Source organism: Falco cherrug, chromosome Z, assembly GCF_023634085.1.
Source record: "Falco cherrug isolate bFalChe1 chromosome Z, bFalChe1.pri, whole genome shotgun sequence".
Taxonomy (NCBI): domain Eukaryota; kingdom Metazoa; phylum Chordata; class Aves; order Falconiformes; family Falconidae; genus Falco; species Falco cherrug.
Genome location: NC_073720.1, coordinates 10,066,480 through 10,089,903, shown reverse-complemented (window position 1 = coordinate 10,089,903; position 23,424 = coordinate 10,066,480). Strand labels below are relative to the sequence as shown.

General features: G+C 44.4%; 2 protein-coding genes across 7 annotated transcripts in view; one reads left to right on the top strand and one right to left on the bottom strand.

Moving 5' to 3' along the window:
- KIF24 (kinesin family member 24) overlaps positions 1 to 18,455 on the top strand; it is a 33,721-nt gene extending 15,266 nt beyond the window's left edge. For both annotated transcript variants that reach the window (XM_055698696.1, XM_027801975.2), the window contains exons 7-13: positions 1,386 to 1,507; positions 3,094 to 3,199; positions 5,908 to 5,979; positions 6,607 to 6,716; positions 7,623 to 10,043; positions 10,985 to 11,078; positions 13,367 to 18,455. In XM_055698696.1, the coding sequence (XP_055554671.1) occupies positions 1,386 to 1,507; positions 3,094 to 3,199; positions 5,908 to 5,979; positions 6,607 to 6,716; positions 7,623 to 10,043; positions 10,985 to 11,078; positions 13,367 to 13,507 (3,066 nt within the window). In that variant the 3' untranslated portion in view covers positions 13,508 to 18,455. The remainder of the gene's footprint in view (positions 1 to 1,385; positions 1,508 to 3,093; positions 3,200 to 5,907; positions 5,980 to 6,606; positions 6,717 to 7,622; positions 10,044 to 10,984; positions 11,079 to 13,366) is intronic.
- Positions 17,929 to 23,424, bottom strand: part of UBAP1 (ubiquitin associated protein 1) — a 37,560-nt gene continuing 32,064 nt past the window's right edge. For 4 of the 5 annotated variants that reach the window (XM_055698702.1, XM_055698701.1, XM_055698704.1 and 1 more), the window contains exons 6-8: positions 23,103 to 23,300; positions 21,532 to 21,633; positions 17,929 to 20,124 (exon numbers count right to left, since the gene is read on the bottom strand). In XM_055698702.1, coding sequence (XP_055554677.1) covers positions 19,984 to 20,124; positions 21,532 to 21,633; positions 23,103 to 23,300 — 441 coding nt within the window. In that variant the 3' untranslated portion in view covers positions 17,929 to 19,983. The remainder of the gene's footprint in view (positions 20,125 to 21,531; positions 21,634 to 23,102; positions 23,301 to 23,424) is intronic. The other variant, XM_055698703.1, reaches the window with a different exon arrangement.

Genomic DNA, 23,424 nt, shown 5'->3' with positions numbered 1-23,424 from the left:
CCTTCCCTGTCTGGTTAAGCCCTAGAAAGGTACTGGCAAATTTTCTGTCTTGTCCTGCAGCAAGCAAGCTACTTAAATCTGCTTTCTATTTAGCCTGACTTTGCATAGTTTAATTTCTTTACGCTTCAGTAAGGAAGTGTAAATTACTAGTGCCTGATAGTGTAATTGACTCATTAAAACCGGCATGGTATTGTCCACTTATATTCCATTTAATTTTGGTTTTGGTCTTCCCGTTAACTCCAAGCTTTGGGACATGCTGGTGATACTTCTGTAAATTAGAGTGTAAATGTGCTATATGGTTGATAAAATAATTCCTCTGTATTATCACATTCCACACACAGAAGAGCTATTAAATTGCTTTATTCTTACAGTTACCGTGGCAAAAAAGATGTCTGATATTGTCCACAGGGCCCTTTTGAACACAGAAATGTCACTGGCTTGACTCAGAGCATCTGAATAGTCTGCAACAGATACATGGAAAGAGTCTTGAATACGTCTGTAGTTATTCATTATTCATTGATGTTGGCTTTGGTTCAGAAATTATCAGCATTTAGCACTAATAATGCTTGGGAGCTGCAGCAGTTGGTTAGGTTGCTGGTTGAGAAGTGGCCACTGAAATGCATAAATAATCCCGTCTGTCAACTGAGAATGTATTGATTTTGCTAGATAATATTTTAATTTATTTTTACAATCAGAAACAAAATTAATGACTTTTATGAATGCCCTGCTGCAGTTGCTGCTACACTTTCTGTGACAGTCCTTAAAGGTTTTCAAAAGAGAATTATCCAGATTTATATCTTGAAGGAGCCTTTGTCCTTTTGCCTTGCTTCTCTTCCTTGTTTTCTTATTTTATTGCTGTATTGAGTATAATTGATCTTTTAACTTTGTTACTTACGCTGGTGTAATTTCTTTTAGTTGCAGAAACGCAGGAAGATTTTTAGCACTTTGTATTTTTTCTGTAACTTCCTGGCTAACAGTACCCATCTATTACATGAGAAAGTGAAATTTTACAACACGGCAAATCGTCACATGAGTCCTTTAGGTTATGTCTGCAGTCTTAAGTTTCTTTCATTACTGCCATACTTTTGCTTTTAATTTTATAGTTTGGATATTTGGCAAATCTGAGTGAATGTGCCATGCAACAACTTTTTACCTACAGTATGCTCTCTAAGCTCTGTAGTGTCACTGCAAGCAAGTCCGTATACAGAGTTGTGAAACTAACATGGGAAAGGATCCAGTCTGACTTAACAACTGCCTTGCACCGAATCTGAAGACTGTAATGAACCATTCCTCCTAATGTTTCCCCATCTTAGGAGGACAAGATCTCTTTCTGAGATATTGTATTTTTTACAATTTGCTTGCATTTTGTCCCCCTTATTTTGCAGGTGATTTTGAAGGGGGGGAAAGAACGCAGCACTGGAGCTACTGGAGTCAACGCTGATTCCTCTCGATCTCATGCCATCATCCAAATACAAATCAAAGACACAGCCAACAGGACATTTGGAAGGTAAGACTAGAAGTGGCAGTGCTCAGGGCTGATGAAGTCAAGCCCAGGCACATCCAGGAGGCAAAGAATGAGGAGGTGTTGAGTTAGCAAGCAGCTGTGAGTTGAATCAGAAGATAGGGTTCAAAGGGACTCTGAGAAATTTCACAGTCCTTTCTCTGTTCCCAAGGAAAGTACTTAAGCCACATCTGTGAGAGCTTTGTCAGGCTTGTTTGTAAAAGTTTCCAGTGAAGGAGTTTGGCAATCGAATCCATCCCTTCATCTTCAGTGTCAGAAATCTTTTCCTGTCTCGTGTTAATCAGGTAGATGTCCACCAAGGGCATGTCCACATGTGAGGCTGTCACCTTTGAGGTCAATAGCAAGCAAGCCATTTCTGGGATCCAGTTGATGCCATTCTGCAGAGTCATCCTAAATTAGGTCAGATGGATTTGCCCCTCAAAGCACCTCTGTCCTGTAATTGACTACAAAGGGAGCCTGGGATGACTAGCTCAGGTGGAGATGATTCCATTAGAGATGTTTGCCTTTGGTCAGAGGAATTGTAGTACCTCACCTAAACCTCCCCGATAATTTGAGAGTGTGACTCTGATGCTATCTGCAGCAGACAAAGAGCAGTTTACTTCCTCTTGTAGCAGCCATTTTACATATTTGAAGACTCTTAATTGTGACTCTTTTCAGTGCTCTTTTCTCCAGACTAAACAATCCCAAGAAACAGGTCTGAGGAAAGAGGTCTAGGTGTCTATATTAGTGCTGAGTGTCAAAAAAACATGCTGACACACCCTTCCAGCAATTACCATGTTGATGTACTTCCAGGATCTTATTTTAAATACAAGGCAAAATGCAAAAGCCACAAATAGTTGAGAAAGGAGAAGGCAGAACAGGCAGGCTTAGAAATAGTAGTGTATGTGGTTATGTAGGTGTGGCATGTGTGCCATTTTTTTTGTTACTGAAAGGGAGGTGGAGCTAGAGTGGGGAAAGTATGCCAAGATACGCCTGTAAGAGAAGTCGGGGCTGTTCCAGGAAAAGAAGGAAAGGCAAAGACAAACATACAGTGCAACAGTCAGTACAGCAGCTGGCACCCAGAGCTGGGGAACATGAGAGGGATTGATTGAGTTTTGTGGAAGGAAGGGACAAGGAACACTGAAAGCTCAGTGTATTACTTGCTACACTGGAAATTTCTGTTGGTATTGCTCTGAATTTCCATTTGATAGGGCAGCTATTTGCTTTACCTGGAAGGAGAATCAAGAAATTTACAATTTCTTTAATTGTGTTCTTATGAAACTACAAGCACAGTGATTATCTGCAAAGATCAGTGTGTTGCACTTTAAACAGCTTGTCCATTAAACTGTGGAGCACTTTCATCACACGCCATTACACTTTCTATAATGATTGTGTTTGTGCCAGGATGCTGTGACACTGTTCCTGCTACTATGCTTATTTTGGGGCCTCAGATATTTCCAGTGGGTATCTATCTTTTCAAAAGTAGTTGTTTCTATTCATTCTTCTGATGTCCTGTGTTGATGTAAAAAAGAAGAAAAGAAAAAGGAAAAAGAAAAAAGCCCCTAGAACAAATGGAACTTTGTTTTTTCTAGAATATCATTCATTGACTTGGCTGGCAGTGAAAGAGCAGCTGATGCCAGAGACTCAGATCGACAAACAAAAATGGAAGGAGCAGAAATAAACCAAAGCCTTTTAGCAGTAAGTTACTAGCATGTCTGGGGAAGGTTTTGTATTTAATTATTAGCATGTGTTTTAGGATAAAAAGGAACCACAGAATAATATATCTATATATTCCAAAGAGGGGGAAAAAACAACCAAGTACTAAGTGTGTCCAGTTTAATTTGTCTCGTGCCTGAAAGACAGTTTAAGAGGGAAAAGATTTTGTGATGAAAATAAAATCTTTTTACTCCATTTTTACAGCCAGCCAGGTAAACATGGCATGAAGAATGTTAGGTATAGTATGATGTATCCCATATTTTATACAGAAAGTTTGTCCCTTTTACTTTGAGAGAATATTGGCTTGGGATTGCTATATTTGTTTCATAAATGGACATCTGTTCCTGCTAGTTAGTTTCACCACTTGAACTCAGACTTCTTTGTCAAATCAGGAGCAAATAACAACTACTGGAGAGCATTGAAACTAGCAATTCATGTATGGCGAGGAAGGAACAAGAAGAAATGCACTCTTAATGCAAACTGTCTTTTAGAAGGGTACACAGTTGTGTGAAGAGGGACAAGGAGTACAGAAATGCCATTTAAGATAGCAGAAGTGCCTGTAAGTATAAATTGTGCAGAAGGCTTTGCACCTTCTTTAATTCAAATGAACAAAGCTCACTCATGACTGAGGGCTTGTCTAAGTGAGACTGAAGGTGATATGCAATGAGTGAGTGTGAGTCAACGCTGCAGAAGTTTGTGCACACAACCGTACCTCTTATACCATAAATAGGAGGTGGCTTGCTCTGTTTTGAGAATGTAGAATGTTCTTTTGCACAGAGGCTTTCCCGCTGTGGAATATTAACATTCATACTGGGAGACAGCCTGTAAAGTGAATGTGTTTCTTGAGTACTTGCTGGTGAATAACTGCGTGGTGTGGGGAGTCAGGACCTGAACAGAAAGGATCCCTGGGAAGTGAGGCTTAATGTAAGCTCATGAAACTCTTTTAAAAGGAACTTTAAAATCAGACTGTGTGTATTTTTAGTATTGTGTGAAGCTGAGTAAATATCTAGACAGTCTATAAGTAGTCACTGAATTAACTATAAAAGGCATCTTTGGGTAAGCCTATGTGACCTCCAGCCTGTAAAACCTGGCTCTGCCTTCAATGATCATAACACTGTCTTCAGGCCTTAAAACACATGAACTTTGAAGTTTGCTGCTGATTTGAATGTTTGCATTCAGATTCATGGACACATGATTTCAAGTAGAAGATACTCAGATACTGCAATTATGAGAAGCAGAATAAAAAATTAGAATAGTTTGATCTCTTCTTACTTGTTAGAGGTGTGATTTTATTTTTAATAAAATGGAATAAAAGTGGGAAATAAGTGTCATTTTAAGTGTGTGTATGTAGAACGTAGTAAGGCTTTAAATGTACAAAGGCTGCTTCATGATAGTATCACCATGGCAATACTGTAATCTACTTTTTTCCTCGTTGATATTTGCTCTAAATTAGTTGTCTCATGACCATACAGTTCGTTTATGCTCATTTTAGAGAGCATCCAGGCTTGATATGAAGTGTGCTATTGTGCTTATTCCAGTGGCAGCATGACAAAAAAGTGCAGATCTTTGAGTTTGAGCATGACATCTTTTTCCAGGGCTGGTAATAAATCAAGGGATGCTTCTTCAAGAATGCAGGCTACTTCTGTTGACAGTTATTAACAATAAGAAGTTCTAATGAGTTCTGTGAAGGGCACGGGTGCAGCTAGCTGCTCATATTCTGTTAGTTTTAATGGGAGTTCTGTAGCTGTATCTCTATCCCCTGGGTAGTCTCTTGTTTCATTCTCAGTGTTTCATGTATAGTTCTTACTAGCCTGTCAAAAGTTTAGACAGACAGGTGGTATCTGTACTGCCTTTTCTGAGTGTGGGCTTGAACCTGGACTTAAGACTTGAACCCAGCTCCCCTTACAGCTAATTGTTTGGTGTGGGTCCGCGTTCTGCCCTTTGGCTGGGTTTGGCATGTTGCACTGGTGTGAAGAGGAAATTGCTGGAGATCGGCTGCCTTCTCATGCAGCCCAGTGTACCCACACGTAGACGGGACATCTAGACTGCAGATTATAGTCAGTATGGGGAGGAATATGCACTCATTAACTCATGCTGTATCTGACAAAGGTATGAAAATGTTGCCAGAGTGGCATAAGAAATTTGCACTGCTGTTGTCCAGAGGAGTGGGGTATTTTCAGAAGGGGAAGAGCTGCTTCTAGAAGAAAGAAATTTGTAAGAGGTGGAGCTCAAAAAGCTCTGTTCTAAGGGTACACCTGCCCTGCAAGCTGCAGCATGATCTAGGATACACCCAATGTGGCTTCAAACCAGTTGCCTATGGCACAGGCAGCAGCAGGTCCACAGGAGCGTGAAGCTCTGTGTGTGCTGGACATGCACGTTTACCCAGGTTCTTGGGTTTTGTATAGCCCACAGAACCACAGCAGGGCTGGCTGTGCTCTGTGCTGCAGCTCTGCTCTCTTTTGAGTGCGGGTAGGTAAACTGCTGCCGCTAACTGAACTAGCTGAAGCTGGCTGTTCATGGCTGTGGCAGCAGCAAACTCCCCTTGCAAGGGACATCACGTAGTGGGAGTCAAAGGTGCATGAAGGACATAGTACATTCATAGGCTAGCTCTGATGCAATTCACTTCCTTGCCAGTGTGTGATTGATATGTTCTTCCCTCCTCTTTTTTTTTCTTACTTTTCTTTTGGTAGCTAAAGGAATGCATTCGGGCACTGGATCAGGAACATGCACATACTCCTTTCCGGCAAAGCAAATTAACTCAGGTAAAATGAGCAGAAAGGCAACAGTAAAGGCTTCCCTGGTGAGAACAAAATAATGATAAAAAAAAATTAAAAAATAACATAATTCAGTAATTGCTTTTAAACTCCTGAAGAAAGGAGAAATGCACAGCTTTTGCAAATGTTAATTTTAAAGGCTATCACGGAATTAAAGCCAACTGCAGTTCCCGCAGTCAATCCTGTGGGCTGGCATTGTGAAAACCAAATAAACCAAATACTAAAACCTAACAAACCCACTAACACTACCTTCCAGACTCTGATTCAGAGTTATCGTCCACCTCCATACAGTCCGCAACCGATTTACATTTTCTGTGCAGTAACAGCCCTTGGAGTTTTCATTAACATTTTTTCACTCCAGTTGTAACATATGCTTTATTCCTCAAAACGTATGGGCACCCTTGTGGCACCCGGTGCAAGGGCTTGTTCAGAGCCCTGATTAACATCTTATTCACTTTAAATTGCAAAGAATTGCAAGATAAATTGAGACAAAAGGACTACATTTTAAAAAAAAAAGTACCTAATGTTAAACTGCCTCTGTACATATTGCTAATTGACAGGAAATGCAAGATACATGAATTTCTAAGAATATTGTTTTTGTCCTTCCAACCCTAGGTGCTAAAGGATTCTTTCATTGGCAATTCTAAGACGTGTATGATAGCCAATGTATCACCTAGCCATATAGCTACAGAGCATACACTGAACACTTTACGATATGCTGACAGGTAAGTGATGAAACTGAATCTTGCTAAGGTGAAAAACAGAAAGAAAGAAGTAATGTATGATGTTTGAGGTTACGTTTTATTTTGGTTGCATTGGAAATGTTGATTTAGGCAAGAAATGAAATTTTCACAATAAAATCCTTACCTGGTCCAACTCCTATATTTGGTCTTAAAATTCTCTGGGTCTTGTAAATCCTTTCTGATGACAGCTTTTAGTGATGAAGATATCACTGTGCTCCCTTTAAACTGCAGGATTACTAACCTCAGCAATCAAAGATTCTGTTTTAGTTTTGTATTGTAGTTCTGCCAAGAATGTGTGCAAATCCTTCACCCTCCCTCCTTAGGAGGAGGAGGTAAATGACAGGCTGTGCAATGCTGGGGTTAAGAGAATAGATGCTCAAGGGGTAAGAGGAGTAAAGGAAACAGTTGAGGGGATACCAGTTAAGCAGCTCTTCACATTTACCCTGGTGAGTCTGATCCAGGAATCTGTAGCTCTGTACACATATCACCTGAGCAAATTAGCCCCACTGCAACTAGTCCAAAAGCCTTAGTTTGTGTCTTGTGGACTTTATGATGTGCTGTGGAGAGTACTAGCTTGTCTTGAGCTGGCTCTGTGCCGTGCTGGATTGTAAAATGTGGAAATGCAACCTTCTTGCACTGAAACAGAGGCCATCTTCACTCGTTTGACCTGTTACTCACTGTTCAAGGCCAAAATAATGCCATAGACCTTTCTAGAAGTTCAGGCGGTTGGGGTGAGGGGGTTTGATGCCTGTGTGGATCACTGACAAAACAAAAATCAGGACACTGAATCCAGTGTTTAGCCTTAATTTGTGAAAACATTAGTTTGTTCTGAAGACATTGTTATTTATCTGAAAGCATGAAATCTTCTAAAGCCAGCCTCATTTACAGAGTCAAAGAGCTGAAGAAAGGGATTAAGTGTTCTACCCCTGTCACAAACAGACGTCGGACAGCTGGAAACTTATCTCCAAAACGTGTCCAAAACTCTTCCTCTTTGCCACCTGGGGAAAAGAGTTCTCCAAAAAAAGTAAAGCTAGGCCTCCAGCATCCGTCAAATGCTACAAAAACAAAGGCATGTCCTGCAGCAGTCCAGCCACCAAGCGTCCCTTTTACCTCTACTCCCAGGGGAATCAACAAAGGACATGCTTACAAAGGAAATCCCAACTCACTGTGGTTCCATCATACCGGTCCAGTTAAGGGAGTCCTACGGATAGCACATCCCCTGAAGAAGAAAACTGATGATCTGTCCCCCGACTCTGAAAAGAGCCCTACTGCAAAGGATTTAATCATCAAAAATGCTGCCACAGCAGAAACAAAAAAGAGTGGCCAGAAAGATAAGAATATGCAAGACAGACCACCTGCCCACTGTCTGAAAGTCCAAACAGTGCAACCTGTTCAGAAACAGCTTGTTTCTAGAGATGATTTTTCCTTTGGAGATGGAAATCTGCCTTCTGATGGCAGACAGGAATGGAGAAACTCCTTTGCTAAACAATGTGTTGAAACGTGGACAAATCTGCCTCCATTTCAGAAGGAAAGGGAAGAGCATTTACGTCTTTATCACCAGCAGTTTCAGCAACCACCTATTCTACAGCAAAACTTGAACTATCAACCTCTTGAGAGGTTTTTAACGCAATACAAGCCTGAGGAGATTCAAGTAAAGCAGGAGCTGAGCCTTACTCCCACAGAAGTACAGACCAAAGAGGGGATGCAGCTGGAAGATCTGGATGACAGTGATTTCAGTGAAGATTCTTTCTCACCTGTCTGTAGTCAGAAGAGTGTGAAAAGAAGAAACACCAACAAATGCAGTCAACATTCATTTTTCCTTCATCAAAGAGAACAAGGAACTGAAGAAGAGCAAAAAGGCCAAAAGCGACAGGGTTTATTTTTTAAATATGCAATACCCATGCAAGAACATGAACTAGATGACAGTTGGGATTGTAGTGAGGGCAGCCCACGGACGGAGGAATCCATTAAAAATGCAGACTACAGCAAAACTCCAGCAGACTGGAGCTATGACTTAACTACTGAGTCTTCTCCAAGCAATACTGCAGAAAAACCTTACTGCCTGCAGGAAGATCCTGCTTGTAACTGGAAAAATGGCAAAGATTTCCTAGCTGATCACAAACAGTACAAATCCAAACACAGGTGTCTTGTTTATTCCAGTGAAACAACCTTAGTTCCAGAAAAGGATGCTTCCAACTCATATGTTTCTCCTGTATCGAAACCAGGAACTCTAGAGTGCAAAGAGATCAACCTCCAGCATGAAGAGAAGGAAGAATCCACTTTGGATAGACAGGCTGCCCTTGCAGGAGATGTAAAATGGAAAGCTCCAAAAAATGGAGTTTACCGTTGTGGATCTTCCAGCTGTTCCTCAGAACTCACTTCTGAGCTGGTGGCCCCCCTCAAGGTAACCCTTCTTGACTATGAGGAAACAACTGATACAGAGAAAGTGTCTTCTAACCAAGAGAAGTCCCCCTGTGTGAAGCAGATCTCTGACAGGAACATACACAGCTCCCAGAACAGGTTTGAGGAAGAGGGCTGGCAGTGTACAAGAAGCAGAGCTCTGACAGACAGCATGCTGGAACTGGGGGAGCAAATGCGTCGCAGTGGAAGGCACTGCACCTTGCTGTGTTCCCCACAAACAGGGGACAAGTGGCTGTCACCTACCTGCTGTGGTGTGAAGCCATGCTGCTGCCTTCTGGGGTTGGGTTCATCAAAACACGGAGCTGTTCACAGTTTACTTGTTGGATATGACCTGACAGAAACATCCACAGCTGAATCCACAGACTCCGGGAGAGAGAGAGAGGGTGGTTTGTTTCCGAGTAGCTCAATGAGCAAAGAGTACTCGGGTGGCAGACGGTGTGGTGCTGGTATTCAAGATACTGCTGGTAATTCAGGAAAATCTAACTCAAATCAGGGACCCAGCGTTGAGCCCATGGCTCAGGAAATAAACACTGATATACCAGAAAAGACCTATTTTTCAGGTGCATCATGCCTTCTCACTGTGGGACATACGGATTACATAGCCCAGTCCCCTTCTCAAGGAAGCACCCTGCTGTTGCAGCACAAGTCAGGACTGAGGAATGAGGACTTCAGTCATTCTGAAGACCCAGCCAAGTCATCATTCAGCAATGAGGGAACAGGGCAGAGTATTTTTACACAAGAGATTTTTGCTGCAGATTCAGGATCTGCAACCAAAGATAGTAAGCCATTTGCAAATGCAAAGAGCCCCTCAGGCATGTCCAACAGCAGCTCTCCAAATGCTGCATCAGAGATGGGAAAATGGCAGAGGGAAGCCCTAGAAAAAGCACAGTAAGTCTTGCTCATCACTGAAGTTTGTTATGAAGTGTAGAAATTGTAGACATGTGATAGATACATTTGCCTTTATTTGTGTATCATACTTGTATGTACTTCAAAAGCCAAAGGGAAATCAATCTATGAAATAATTATTTAATAAGATTAATGATAATTTATAGTAATTATCTTATAAATATATGATTGCTTGTTATTTAGTGATATTTTAAAATCTCACAGGAGGCCAATTATTCTATTAGAGCTTCCTAGGATAATGCTAGAGGAATTAATATTTTAATACAAACTGCAGTTCTCAGTAACTAACTGGCTTCCTATAAGCTATAAAGTACCTAAAATACATCAAAACTTCCCATTAAGAAGGAGGCGGTAGCTGTTCCATCCCTATGGAAAGAAAAATACCTAGAGCAGTGGGCAGTCACTGAAGATGCAGATGTCAGGTTTCAAAATACTATGAGCTGCCACTGTCAGCTCCCAAGGAGTGGACTGCATTCACATGACTGAAAATAGATCGTTGGTCAGAGAAATCTGCTCAGAGGAATGAACGGCAGCACTGCCTTCCCGCTCTGCCTGTTTTTTGCCAAAATGACTTATGGCCTCATGGTTGTAAGCCATTTCAGCAATTAATTAGGCAATTTTTGGTGCTTCTAGATTTCCCTGTGGTAAAAAGCAGTATGTGCCCCTGTGCTGCCTATGTTAACAAGAGGCTGTGGTCAGCCCTCTCTGAGCAATCCTCAGTCATCGAGGTCAACTTTAACCCCAAACCAGTGCATTCCACTGCACTTCAAGGAGCACTGGTGTGCACTTTCTGAATGCCAGGGAGACAGGACAGCAAGGATTCCTCTGGGGCGGTACTCCTCCTTACAGGTTTATTCAGGCCAACAGTAATTACAGGTAGCACAGCAGGCTATGTAACCACTGGTATATTTTGTATTAATCAGACAGGCTGTAATTCGGGCCCATCAGCAGCAGCTGGATGAAATGGCATCCTTGTGCTTCAAGGAAGGGTGCTTGATAAATCAGATGTCAGCAATGGTAAGTGTCTCAGATGATGATTTCAGTGCCTGTTGAACCTGCATAAATTAATCTTAAGAGATTATTAACTTGAATTAGTGATGTGATGTTCCCTGTCAGTTCTTCCTGGCAACCTCTGATGCCTCCCTGAGTCCTAGGAGAGGCTGCTCGTTTTCAGTACCTGTTGCGTCTTTGCCAGTCTCCACACCGCTGGGTCCTTGGGGGAGAACGAGACTGACGGGCCAACTCTGACCTGCTTGTGTCTGATAAAACACTTTCTCTTGTGTTGCATCATGCGTGGCAGACTGTACCAAACAGGGCGTCTTTCCATGTGACATTTATCTCCTTGTAGGCTGGAGCAAGTAAGTCAATACCACAGAAAAAAGCAGCCCCCTAAAGCATGATACTGGGATGTCGCAGTTGGTGTAGTGCCGCGTTGCCTCTTCCTTCTGGGAGTCCCTTGCCTACCACACTGCAGATGTGCCAACCCACGGCCCCGCTCACTCCAGTGCTCTAAACCACCGCGACTTGTGCCCTTACAGGCTCTTAACTTTTGTCACTCAAGTGTTTCTTTGTTTATCGTTGTCTTGGACACAGTAACGTTTGCTAGACCTAAAGACTGGCACCTGCATGGCCCCGCTCCTAGCCAGGAAACCCCAGTACTCAGTTTCTCCTGCATCCACATAGATGCATGTCACAGCTGTGTGGGAAGTCTCATCTCTCACCCAGACTATTAACATTTCCCAGTGAGAACCTCCTGTCTTCCCAGTTCCCTCATTTTATCCATAAAGCCAAGCTCTGTTACTGCATTACAATATATAGAAACCATTCAATTCCTACCACAGTTCAGATCTGAAGTACAGCTACTGGGACTGTTGCGTCAGGGATTTCAGCACGGAACCACCATGTGGCTTATTTGCTGTGATTTCCAGCTGCACGTGATGTGTCACCAGATAACGTACAGAAGTTCACAAAGCAGCACAAGATCCATAAATTGTATTAGTTTTGTGGCAGAGAATGCAATGATACAAAACAATCTTTTATTTTTTAATTTTTAAAAATCTTTTGAGAATGTTATTCCTAAGTCTGTTGGTTATTAGACAACAGGCCCTCCCCCCATTGCCCCATTTATTTGCCCCTTGCAGCAAGCAATCATTTTCTGGCTAGCAGAATTATGATAAGCTTGCCAATCCTCGCAGCAGTCTGTGAGTAACTTGTATCCTGTAGTGTTATTTCACATCATGACCTTTCTTGGGGCAGTGAAATTAGCCTGGACTTCGCATATCAGTTTCTCTCCTTCCACTTTCAGATGGTTGCAACTTCCCCAGCCATGAAACTTTGGCCCAAAGAGAGACTCCTGCCAAGATTAGCCACATACTGAACAAAGCAGTATTTAAAGTGCTGAAGAAAAATATGCCATGGCAGCTGGGCTGGTCTTCATTACAGTCCTGATGTCCCTGCAAGACAAAGGCACAGTGCACAAGATAGCTGGAGTCCAGCCAAATAAGCTTTTGAATAATTGATTTTCATGCAGTAGCAGTTGAAACCCCTAGCACTAAGGATGCTGACACCTCCCAGCTTTTTAAGCACTGACCTGTGAATGGAGGCATCAAACTGTTCTCAGCTGGACAGCAGAGCAAGTCTGAGTGCTCCCTTACTAATACAAGCCCCACTGAAAAATAGCTGCCTCTGTTTCAGTTTTAATCACAGTTTCATATCACTTTTAATCCATGTGACAGGTTGCTTTGGAAGGCAGAGTTCCCCTTGGCTGAGGCTATGTACACTGCTGATGTTTCTCATGTCAGATCTGACAGACCTGTAGCTGTGCAGGAGTTGGACTGGCCCTGCGACTTGATATTAAATAATGCCACCCACCTCCCCAGAATGGGCTATCGTATCTGGTCAATGAGTGTTCCAGCTCACTGTGTTTTCATGATTGCTAGATCCAACACAAGAAATGTCAGGAACAGTGTCCAGTACATCATAAAACTGCATGTCAGGTACCAGTCCCTATACCAAACTGTTGAAAAGCTAACCAGTGTTGAAGGGTGCTAAAAGGTGCTTTATACATTTTTATTTTTAAACGACTGTGTTAGCTAATAAAACTACCAGAGTGAGCAAACCTCAGTATTTAAAGGCATTGACTTTTTCAAGGGTCAGGCCTTCAGTCAGGAAACTGATTTAATGTGCTACACTGCAGAATGGAAAACATGCTTTTATGTATTGCTGCAGAGCATAACATGTGCTGATTTTTTTCCAACCTGCTGCTACTGTTGTTCCCTAAACTTTCTGTTTGCCTTCCTAACCAGGATTTTCAGAATTTAGTGACCAAGCTGGATGAAATCTTGGTACTGAAGTCAAAATGTATCCAAACGATGCGAGCCCAGCTTCAGCTCTACTTAGCCTCATCTGGCACTGACATGTCCCTGGAAACATCTCCACCAGTTTAGACCTTCTTTGCTTACCCATGCAGAAGAACAGCTACAGGAACCACCAGTGTTTGCAGCACACTTGGTGCTGCAGAGTGTGAGTGGGTAGGGGATAACTTTCGGTTTTATGTTTGTGATTAGTGTGTTTTTTAGTTAAGGATGGAGAGAATTCTGAGTAAATAAGAGATAACTACTTGGCACCACAAGCTTTTGTATTTCCTTCATACCAGTAGGACAGTGTTCTTAAGAGTAACAATTCAGCAGCCTGCAAATATCTCACCAAGCAGTAGGCAGTCCTGTCCGCAGTATTCATAGCAGCTTCTTAAATGTTAACAGCACTTCTGTGTGGCCAAGAAAATGAGGGGAAAAGAAAAAACACTTTGAAGCCAGACACAGATCTGAACAGAAATGTTCAAAAGCTATCCGGAAAAGTGCTTGCAAACACAAGCCAGGGAAGAGAGAGGAGCTGCCGTTTAAGTACACCAACATTAACTCAACCATAAGTAAATGGAAGTCAAGGCAGGACAAGAAGTGCTGTCACTTTTGGAAGGAAGGTTATTGTTGCATTTGTTCTTTGCCTGGGGAAAACACTCCAGAGCTACTGAAAAAGATGGCTTAAGTCATGGGCAATGGGTGGTTTAGTAAAGACTGTACCAAAGGTTCACCTAGCATGTTACTAAGCATGTGGGTTTCACACTGCTGCCAACAGTGAGAGGCCAACAACTTACACGCTGCAAACAACACCTGATCTCAGCACTATGGCTCAGCTGTAGAGTGCTCATCATCTGGGTTGGCAGAACTGATTTTTGACATCAAGAGAGTGCTTGGTTAGAAGCAGTGGGATTTTAGAAGCTGCTAACGGTGCTGTTACATGAAGCCGGTATTTGAATCAAGAACTACAGAATGATCAGCTGGAGCCCTGCAAAAGCTCTGGTGCTGCAGGCATCACATCTGAACCACAGAACAGGTCCACTTGTGGAAGCCACAAGTGACCTTGAAACACGCTCAGCTGACGTGCTGTGTGAGCGCTCCCACTCCAAAATTTGGGCTGTCGCAGCCATTTCGGTGTCTCAGTAGTGCCTGTAGTAGGTCTGTCAAAGCCTGCTCAGTAGCCAGAAATGCCAAGGGTAAGGGAATGCTGCTGCCTGACCAGCTGTCAATTTTCCTGCCTGCTTCTACACCTGCCCTGAGGAGCCCAGTTTTGGCTGAGCAGCAATACAGTAGTCACAGTGACAGTTTCTGGTGTTTGGTACAAACACTCCCAGGAATGCCACGCAGCGTAGCCCTGGGGAGGCAGAATTCCAAGGGGTGGACCCGTAGCAGTAGGAAGTCCTACATCAGTGCCCTGACTGCTGGGTTGTTTTCAGCACTAGTTAGTCTTCCTCTTGCTACCGAGACTGGATTACTCTGTGGAGCAGAGTCCCTCCAGGGCCTGAGTTTATGGCTCCCAAGACGGTTCTTCTGTGCAGGTTACAGGCCAGTAGCAAGTGACACCTGAACCCAGTTCTCCCAGTCCCCTTTTCAGAAGCCTTCCTCGCCCAGAGGAATGAGGCTCCCAGGAGCAAGAGTGTCAGTGGTATTTCGGTACTTGTGCACAGCGCAGAGTAGTGGCGTTTGGCAGCCACCAGAGAGCTATAAGGCAGCTGAACGCTTGGTGTCTCATTAAAACCATGGAGGGAAGATACGGCATTAAACCGAGCTCCCCTTTAAAACATGCAGCTCTTAGAAAGCCACCCTCCACCTGCGGCTGGTGACAGCTTTCCTGATTGAGGAGAACGCATGGGGTGGGGTAGTCCTTGTGCTTTCTGAAAGCATAAATGGATGTTGTTTCCCTCAGGACTTTCTCAGTGAACATGCAGAGATACAGGCTGTTGGAGAGCTGCTGAGTTTTGCATTTTCATTTGGAGCCAAGGAAAAGGTCAGACTGCTGCAGGATGTGTGCACAGGGCACAGGAAAATGAGATGCCCAGCCAGTAATGCAGTGCTAGGAAGGAAAACTTCACCTCCTCGGACATTTGGGAGATGAGTATTGGTTGATTGTACTGCCAGGCCTTTTAAAGAGCAGCTCAGCCAAGTACACTCATGGGTATTCTCAGCCTCTTACCCAAGCCAGCCATTTCTAAAGCGACACACAAGGAAGAACCATTTTCACAACTGACGGGGCCGTGTCCTAACCTTGGTATTTTTAGAGGTAGTTTTAACAAGACTGATGAGTGACTGAAAATTTCCATGAGCAGAGGAAGTGGGAATTAAGCCAGCTACCAAATCTGAGACAGCTGTGAATCCTGTCCAGCCTGCCCAGAGTGTGAAAAAGGCATGTCTGTCTGGCAGATCTGAGCCCCAGTGCAAGTTCCAGAGCAGGAATTATTTGCTCCCTGGACGAATGGCCAGGAACACTGAGAAACAACAAATAAAACCAAACAACAACAAAGCAGTTTTCCAGGTCTGATAATACTTTTTAAACTAGAACCATCCAGCTAATCCACAAGACTGTACCTTACTAAAGATAAGAATTTATTATCAGTCCGTTCCCAGAATTTTATTTTCTCTACTGAAGGTGGAACTTTACTAAAATAAAAAATAAATTAAAAAAAAAAATCCCTGGCTGTGAAAACCCACACATCCTTGGCAATAACAGGACTACAGACATACTTGTGATGCCTGCATGCCCAGGGAATACCAGAACTGGGCTCTTAGTACACAATGGAAACTACCAAAGGTGTTGCCAAAAATGGTAAAAAATTTTCTCTCCACTCTTAAGGTTTTTACCTAGATGCTGCTTTAATTCTTGTGTGAAAAATGTGTTAAATGAGCATTTTTAACGTGTCATCTCCTTACTGCTGTTTAGTATTGCACTGACACCCGATATGAATGGTTTTCATTTCAACCCAAGGAATGTATGTGGAAGTGTTTGTCATTACAGCAGTCTAAGAGATTAGGAGAGCCTGGCCACGTACAATCAAATACATACAGAACCAAAATGGGTTCACTTTTGTATTCAGCTGCAACAAAGACTATTAATGCTCATGGCAGATGCTTGGTGTTTGAATAATTGATGTTATTTAAAATAAAATTGTTTATTGCAGAACTCTGGTGAATTTTTTTAAGTAAATGTCATCAAAAGATCCATTTGTTTGATTGCAAAAGATTACCTGGGGCTGGAACCAAGTATGAGATCCCCTTCACACCTGGCCTGTTGACACCACATGTTTCAGAAGCTGCCCTCCAGCCACGGGCCCACACAGCCTGCAGCAGCAGCAGCACGACCCTTGCACCAGGCTTTGCTGCACGGCCGGCAGCAGCCAGCTGCCCCCCAGCACGGGGAGCTGCCCAGCCGCACGCCGTGCCCAGCTGCTGCGGACACAGGCTCTGGGGTCAGCCACCCACGGGTGTCCAGCACAGCCACTCTGCTGCAGGAGCCACCAGGCCAGCTGAAGAAAGCCTTGCGGCATGCTGCAGCCCTGGGACACCGGGCATCGGCAGCTCCCACTGCCTGACCGACTGTAGGACCCCAGAAAGGAGTCACCTTCAAAACAAGGTGGTGACCACAGCAGCGCTCTCATCCCAGCAGGTCTCCAGCCATCTGCAGGCAGAGTAGGAGGCCTCAGCTGCTGTGTGGGTGACCGACAGCTCTTCAGTGCCAAAGCCCCTACCAGGCTGCTGCTGTCCGGAATCATCAGGAGGCAGCTCAGGGGGTCTCTGGCTCAAAGCACAACCACCAGTTTTGGCTCTGTCCCTACACTTCCCACAGGCCTTTTTCCACCACAGCACCCAGACCTCAGCTATGCGGCAACAGCTAGGGCAAGGCAGAACAACCTCTGACAAAGTTAAACCGGTGCCAAGTGCCAGGTAGATGACTCAATCTGACCCGAGAATCTAAGGAAATGCCCTAATGTCTCAAGTGTGAGCAGGGACACAGTCATCTGACCAGCTGTCAGCAGGGCAGAGCCCAGCCCCGTACCAGCTACCAGCAGGGCCTCCTCCCGTCCAGGCTGAGCTTTGTTCTTGACAGGAAGAGGATGACAGTACCAGAGTCACTAGTGATGCACAGCGCCCAGAACAACATTCGAGTCTCATCGTATTGTGTCACTTGGTACACATTTCTTCGGAAGTACCTCTCCCCTAGGCCACCAGGTTAATCCCCTCACCCCCCTGGCCTTTCCTTCTGTGAGAAGCCACCCCAGAAACACGCTTCCACCCTTCAGCTACCCAGTGATGCAAGACCAGAAACCTCACTGCCAAAGCAAGAGCAGCATCTCCAGGCAAGACACAGACAGGTCCATAGGTCTCCTTGGAAGGAGGAGACCAGCTTCACAGGTATCACTTCACATCTTACCCTGCTCCACTCTCACCTCAACAGTCTCTACACAGCATGGTTACTGCAGTGGGGTTAAGAGCTGTCCCTGCAGGGGCAGACTGTGAAACAACTTAACACACAGGAACACAATCAAAGAGAATTAGTTTATTCACAGGTTTGGTCTAAATAGTTGTTTCTTTGCTAGCAAGACTTCCTGCCCCTTCATGACTATCTAGTACCAGGCAAGGACTTGTTCAGATGTTAATTCTGAGGAAACCAAAACGAGCAACACAACTGAATGCTCTCAGCAGTAACAGTAAAGCAGTTTAGTTTTCAACTTTTCCGATTAATCAGGAACCCCGTTTCCTTCTTTCAAACTGTCCCATTCCTCACCTGGGCAGGAACACTGGGCAACTGCTTTACCTGCACCCACAGAGGCAGCAGCTGCTGAACAGCAGTCTTAGGCCAACACTTTAATTTCACTCCACCACCAGAAGCCGGTGCAGCTCAGTGCTACAGGATATGATGCAAGGCAATCTGCCCTGGTTCTACTCATCCATCTCTACATCTCCTAGATACTTGCCAGCTACATCACCCCTCAGCATCTTTTTTTTAAGTAAAGGTATTTAATTAATATAGTTGAGCACCTCACAGAAAATTCCAGGAGTTAACACTGGATCCAAATTAGATGTTCTGGTCATATAAAAAACATAACTGAGATAAACGGCATCTCCTTTGGGGTCCTGATGAGCTAAAACCACCTACTGAAAAACCTACCGAAACAGGGAACCAGCTGAGCTGTCTTCCCCTCATGAAGTCCAGTGCTCCCAGTTCCATGCTGTAATAGGACTTTGGATTCTTCGGCTTGGCTTTTGCAATCAAACAAAAATAAGCCACCGAAAAAAGAAGCATGTTCCAGCACCGCAGTCACCTGCCCAGAGACCTCTGGTTGTTCTGCCCAACACACAGTGTTCACACGTGCCTACGGGTGCAGGCAGCACCTGGGCAGGCAGGATCCAGCAAGTTCTTCATCTGCTGAAGCCAAAGGGCATGAGAGATGGGAACCATGACACTGGGAGTTATATTTGAGGGTTTTATTAGTTATTCTTCTGCAGATTCAAAATACTTAGCAAATTACTTCAGTAAACTTCCTCAAGACTGCTGATATTTCATGTATTTAGAATTTGAACAATGTACAGTGTAATACTTTGAACTATCAAAACCAACCCAAAACCTGATTCTAGTACTAGATGTTATTATGTAATTCTATAGCAGTGTGAGAAATGGAACTAATGCAGTGAGTATATTTGTTTTAAAGAAAGTGCTTGAAAGAAACCTCCTGCATCACACTGAGTAGTATTTAAAACAAAAAGATAACTGACTTCCTAGCATCACATTGTCTTAAATATCCTACGGGCCTGGGGGAATTAATATTACAGAGACCCCAGCTCTCTGCCTTCAGGTTCCAGAACCAACACAAGCTGCAGGTCCAGGCAGTGTTCACAGCTTACCTGTTTCAAGAGAACTTACACACCATTCAGCACTGGACACTCATGTCTGGCCTTGTTGGATGTTGTTGGATGCATGGGTGGAAAAAAAAAAAAAAAAAGACCAAACCCCACAAAAACCAAAACCACACAGGAGGAAGAGCTTCTCTCTTTATGCATAGCGGCAGTTTCTGAACCAGTGTTTTACTAAGTTACTAACTTTCAACCAAAAAATAAAACTCCATTGCACTAAAGGTCAAATGTAACCAGTTAATCTGGACTGTGACACAGTCAAGTAATTCAGTACAAGCAGACAAGACACCATGAAAGCAGCTTCAAAGAACCAAAGCATCCTAGTTTCAGAACCAACTTAATATTCTTCTGTCCAACTCCAGTGCAACAGTGAGGGGGGGGAACCACTCCCGTCTCTACCTATGTACAATTCCAGTAGAGGCTGGGTAGTCTGAACTCTCCGTGGCCAAGCTGGAAAAAGGAAACTTAGGAAAGGACACTTTAAAATTTTAATTTAAGAAAGAAAGTTGCTTTCAGTTGAAAGAGAAATGCTGGAGTGATGCATGTGGGCAGGCTTGCTCAGTCACTCTCCCATGTATGTGAAAGGCCGGGCTCCTTCCTGCCGAGAGCAAGTCACACTGGATGTGAAGGTGGTGGGGCTGGTCCTGCTCCATCGCAGCTGAGAACCCAGGAATGTGTTTTCAGCTGGCTCCTGCACGGGCCATTAGATCTTCCAAAGCATCGTCTTGGTCATTGTTATGTAATAATAAGACCTCCTTAATGTCTTTTATTTCAAAGCCCATTTCTTTAAATTGGCTCATTAGCTGGAGAAGTTCTGTGATCTGAAAAACACAGACAGTCCCTTATTTGCAAGAGAAAAGACAACCAGTGCTTGGCAGAGGTTTAGCACTGAGCCTGTCGACCAGGCACCCCACGGAGCAGATTCCTTCTCCCTAAGTACAGCCTGGCCCAGAGCCAGCAGAGCCCTGGGTGCAGTAGCCCACAGGGCCTCACCTTCAACCCCCCCCCCGTGTCTTCAGCTTTGCGTTTCCAAAATCCTTTTCAGCATGGGCACCAAAGCTCAGTATGTGGCGGTGTCTCTTTTCCAGTAGGAAATTTAACAGCCTGGCCCAATCTGGGCTCCCCAAAAATGCCGATTAATGGTACCCTGCTCCCCACATCCAGCAGCTCCTACTGCATCTGAAGATTTTTAAAGTTAAACTTTGACTTTGGGAAACAGCTGACTAGCCCTTGCTATCAACTGGCTTCTCAGATCCAGGGCAAACTTGGGGGATCAGCACAAATCCTACTGGACAAACTTGTACGACACTACCAACATTAACCACTAATCCTGCCTGAGCTTTGAAAAAATAGAAGTGACAAGTTAGTGAATCAGCTAACCAGACTTTTTATGAACTCTCTGCTGTTTACACTGCCTCCACCCCACTCCAGGGAAAAAAAAAAAACAACCAGCAACAAGCAAGCAGGTTGAAATGAGTGATCAGGGGATTAGCCATTTCCAATTTTAAGGTTAAGCCAGTAGCAAATGCATTTCCTGAACTCAGTCACTTCTCCCACCTTCACACTGTAGTTCCTCTGTTTGCAAGCTCATCATTACATCCAAAACAGACAGGAAGGCTTATCTGTGTCTGGAAGGGCTTGGTTTGCACCTCTAAAGATTTCATGTAACAACGTGGCACACAACTGGTTGGCAGACTTCAAAAAATCCTGCTGTCCTCTGCCCCGGCTACCCACTCCTGCCTCTGTACCTTTGGTGCCGGTTAAGTAGCCAGACCCAAAAAACCTATTTTCCAGCTTCTTGCAGAGCAAGCCGTAACCCAGTTTGCCGAGCAGCCAGGCAGACATGTTCATACAAGGCGGAACATTCAGAGCTGGGGCAGGCTGGCAGGGCTGGAAAGATAATCTGCTGCTTCTGAAGTTGACCGTCTTTGTACAAGCACTCACCCACAGAACAGCTCTGTGTTCAAAACATTAAAACTAGAATATGCTGGGTCTTTAAGAAATCCTGTCCCCATAACAATGAATATAAGTGAGAGTAATACAACACTGCAGAAGAATTCCAATGCTCCAACACGTATTTGCTTTATCACCACAAGGATGTCCCTTAGCAGTCAGTTTCAAAAAAACCGCAGTATAACCTAAAAGCCAGAACATCAGCCAGAGGAACTGCTGCTGGAATTCCCCATCGCAGCACATTCTCTCTATTGCTTAAGATGTTGTGCCCTCACCTTCTCCTCTGAGCACTGGTACATCTCCAAAGCTGCTTCAACAAGAAGTGGATCAAAGCCCTTCTCACAAAGCTGTCCATGTGCAAACAGGTAATCCAAAACCTGTGTGGAATGAAAAAAAAGAAACTTAAGTTTGCAGAGCGGCCTTTATCACGTGTGGTTGAACACCATCTCTGTGCACAAAGAGGTTGAGCACAACTCTACCCCAAGCTTCATCAGAGACTGAGATAACGTCCTTCCTAGTACAGCTGAGATGCTCTTTGTGCAAGAGCTTGTTCGGAGAAAAGAAGAGATGAGCCCTTCCACTCTTACGCTCTCCCACCAGCTCTGCACATCATCTTCCACTCTATTCAAAGCAGGCTCAGAAGCCTATCCCTAGCCTTCCGTGCCCGACACTGAGCAGAAGGCAGAGGTCTGACTGTGACTTTTATCCTCCCAAGTTTTTAAAATGCAACTGTAGGTCCAACAGTCAAGATGTGTCAGCTTTTAGCTTCCTCTCAGACGGCTGCAAAAACTGATGCAATCTGAAAGCAGTCAGCCTATTAAGATCAACCCAGCATACTGGTGAGCAAGCTGCAAATCCCAGGTCACACACCCACAAACTGCTATCAAGTTTCTTAACTGTCCTCAGCTTTCAGAGGTATGGAGAAAGGTCAAATAGGTGATGCTAGGTATGCAAAAGAACACAACCTGCAAATACAGCACGATTTAAAACCACCCTCGTAACAGACTTTTTTGCACTTGATACTACAGTTCACTCCAGCACATGGCTTAAATCACTTTTGATGCACAGGTAGCCAGCAAGCAAATCAGCTCCACAAGCAGCAGCCACTGGGACACGCCTCCCCAGCTGGCACAGTCCTGCCAGGTGACGCTCTGCACAGCAAACAGCCTGTCCAGGGTCAGCATAGAGTGTTTAGCCACACTCTCTGCCCTTCAAAATGTTTGTGTGACGTGGACCCAAGACCCCGAGCTACGCTTCACGCTGCAGTGCTTTATGCGTTGTGACCTGGTTTTAGCAAGCGTTGGAGGCAGCACGAGGCAGGCTCACAACCAGAGCACAGAAAGTGGGTCAGTGGTGCCTTGCAAGAGCCTTTCAGGGCTGTCTGAGCCTACAGGGACCAATCTCTCCACAAGAAGAGACTTTGTAACCCCTAGCGCTCAGCAAGGGAAGCTGACTGGTTTTTTGTCACACAACGCTAAGCATTGCATGGAGCTGTGCTAAGCTTCCTCCCAATGGTTCTGTGGTTTTTGGGAAGACCCAGTACATCTCCAAGCTTTGCACGGGGTTAAGGGCCCATCCCAAGCTCAGTGCAACTCTGACCCAGCACACACAGGAGTGGCTGACCCAAGCAGTCTCTCATCAGAAACAGGAGCAGACTCTTTAGTTTTGAGAGCCTTTACTGCCAGGTGACAACTACTCTAGTGGTAAACATCACAGCGGCTACAGGCTGCAGCCCCCCTGCTACAATGAAAGTATTCCCACCCTATCCATTTTGCAAACCCGAGGTTGTTTGTCAGCAGTATCAGCATCCAATCAAGGGTTTCTTTCCTGTTGCACAAGCTCTTACCTGGTCTATGTCCTGTCCCTTCTTCTTCATGGCTTTCAGGACATTCTCAGGCGAGTACCCCATGTTGACAACTGTCTCTACGCACTGCCTCTCGCTAGCAGAAAGGACCTGTTGTAGCTCAGGGGCGAGGCCACCCGACCACTTTGTGCAGTTGGTGTTATTGGGCACTTTAGACACTGTGAAATTTTGGTGCGTTACCTGAAGGGGAAAACCCAGAGGCTGAGGTGATGGTCATCTTTTGCATCCCCATATGCTGTTTCTGGCTAGTGCAGAACCAGACTACCCCATATAATTAACCAAGGAGGCTTTCTAGACTGCCTTT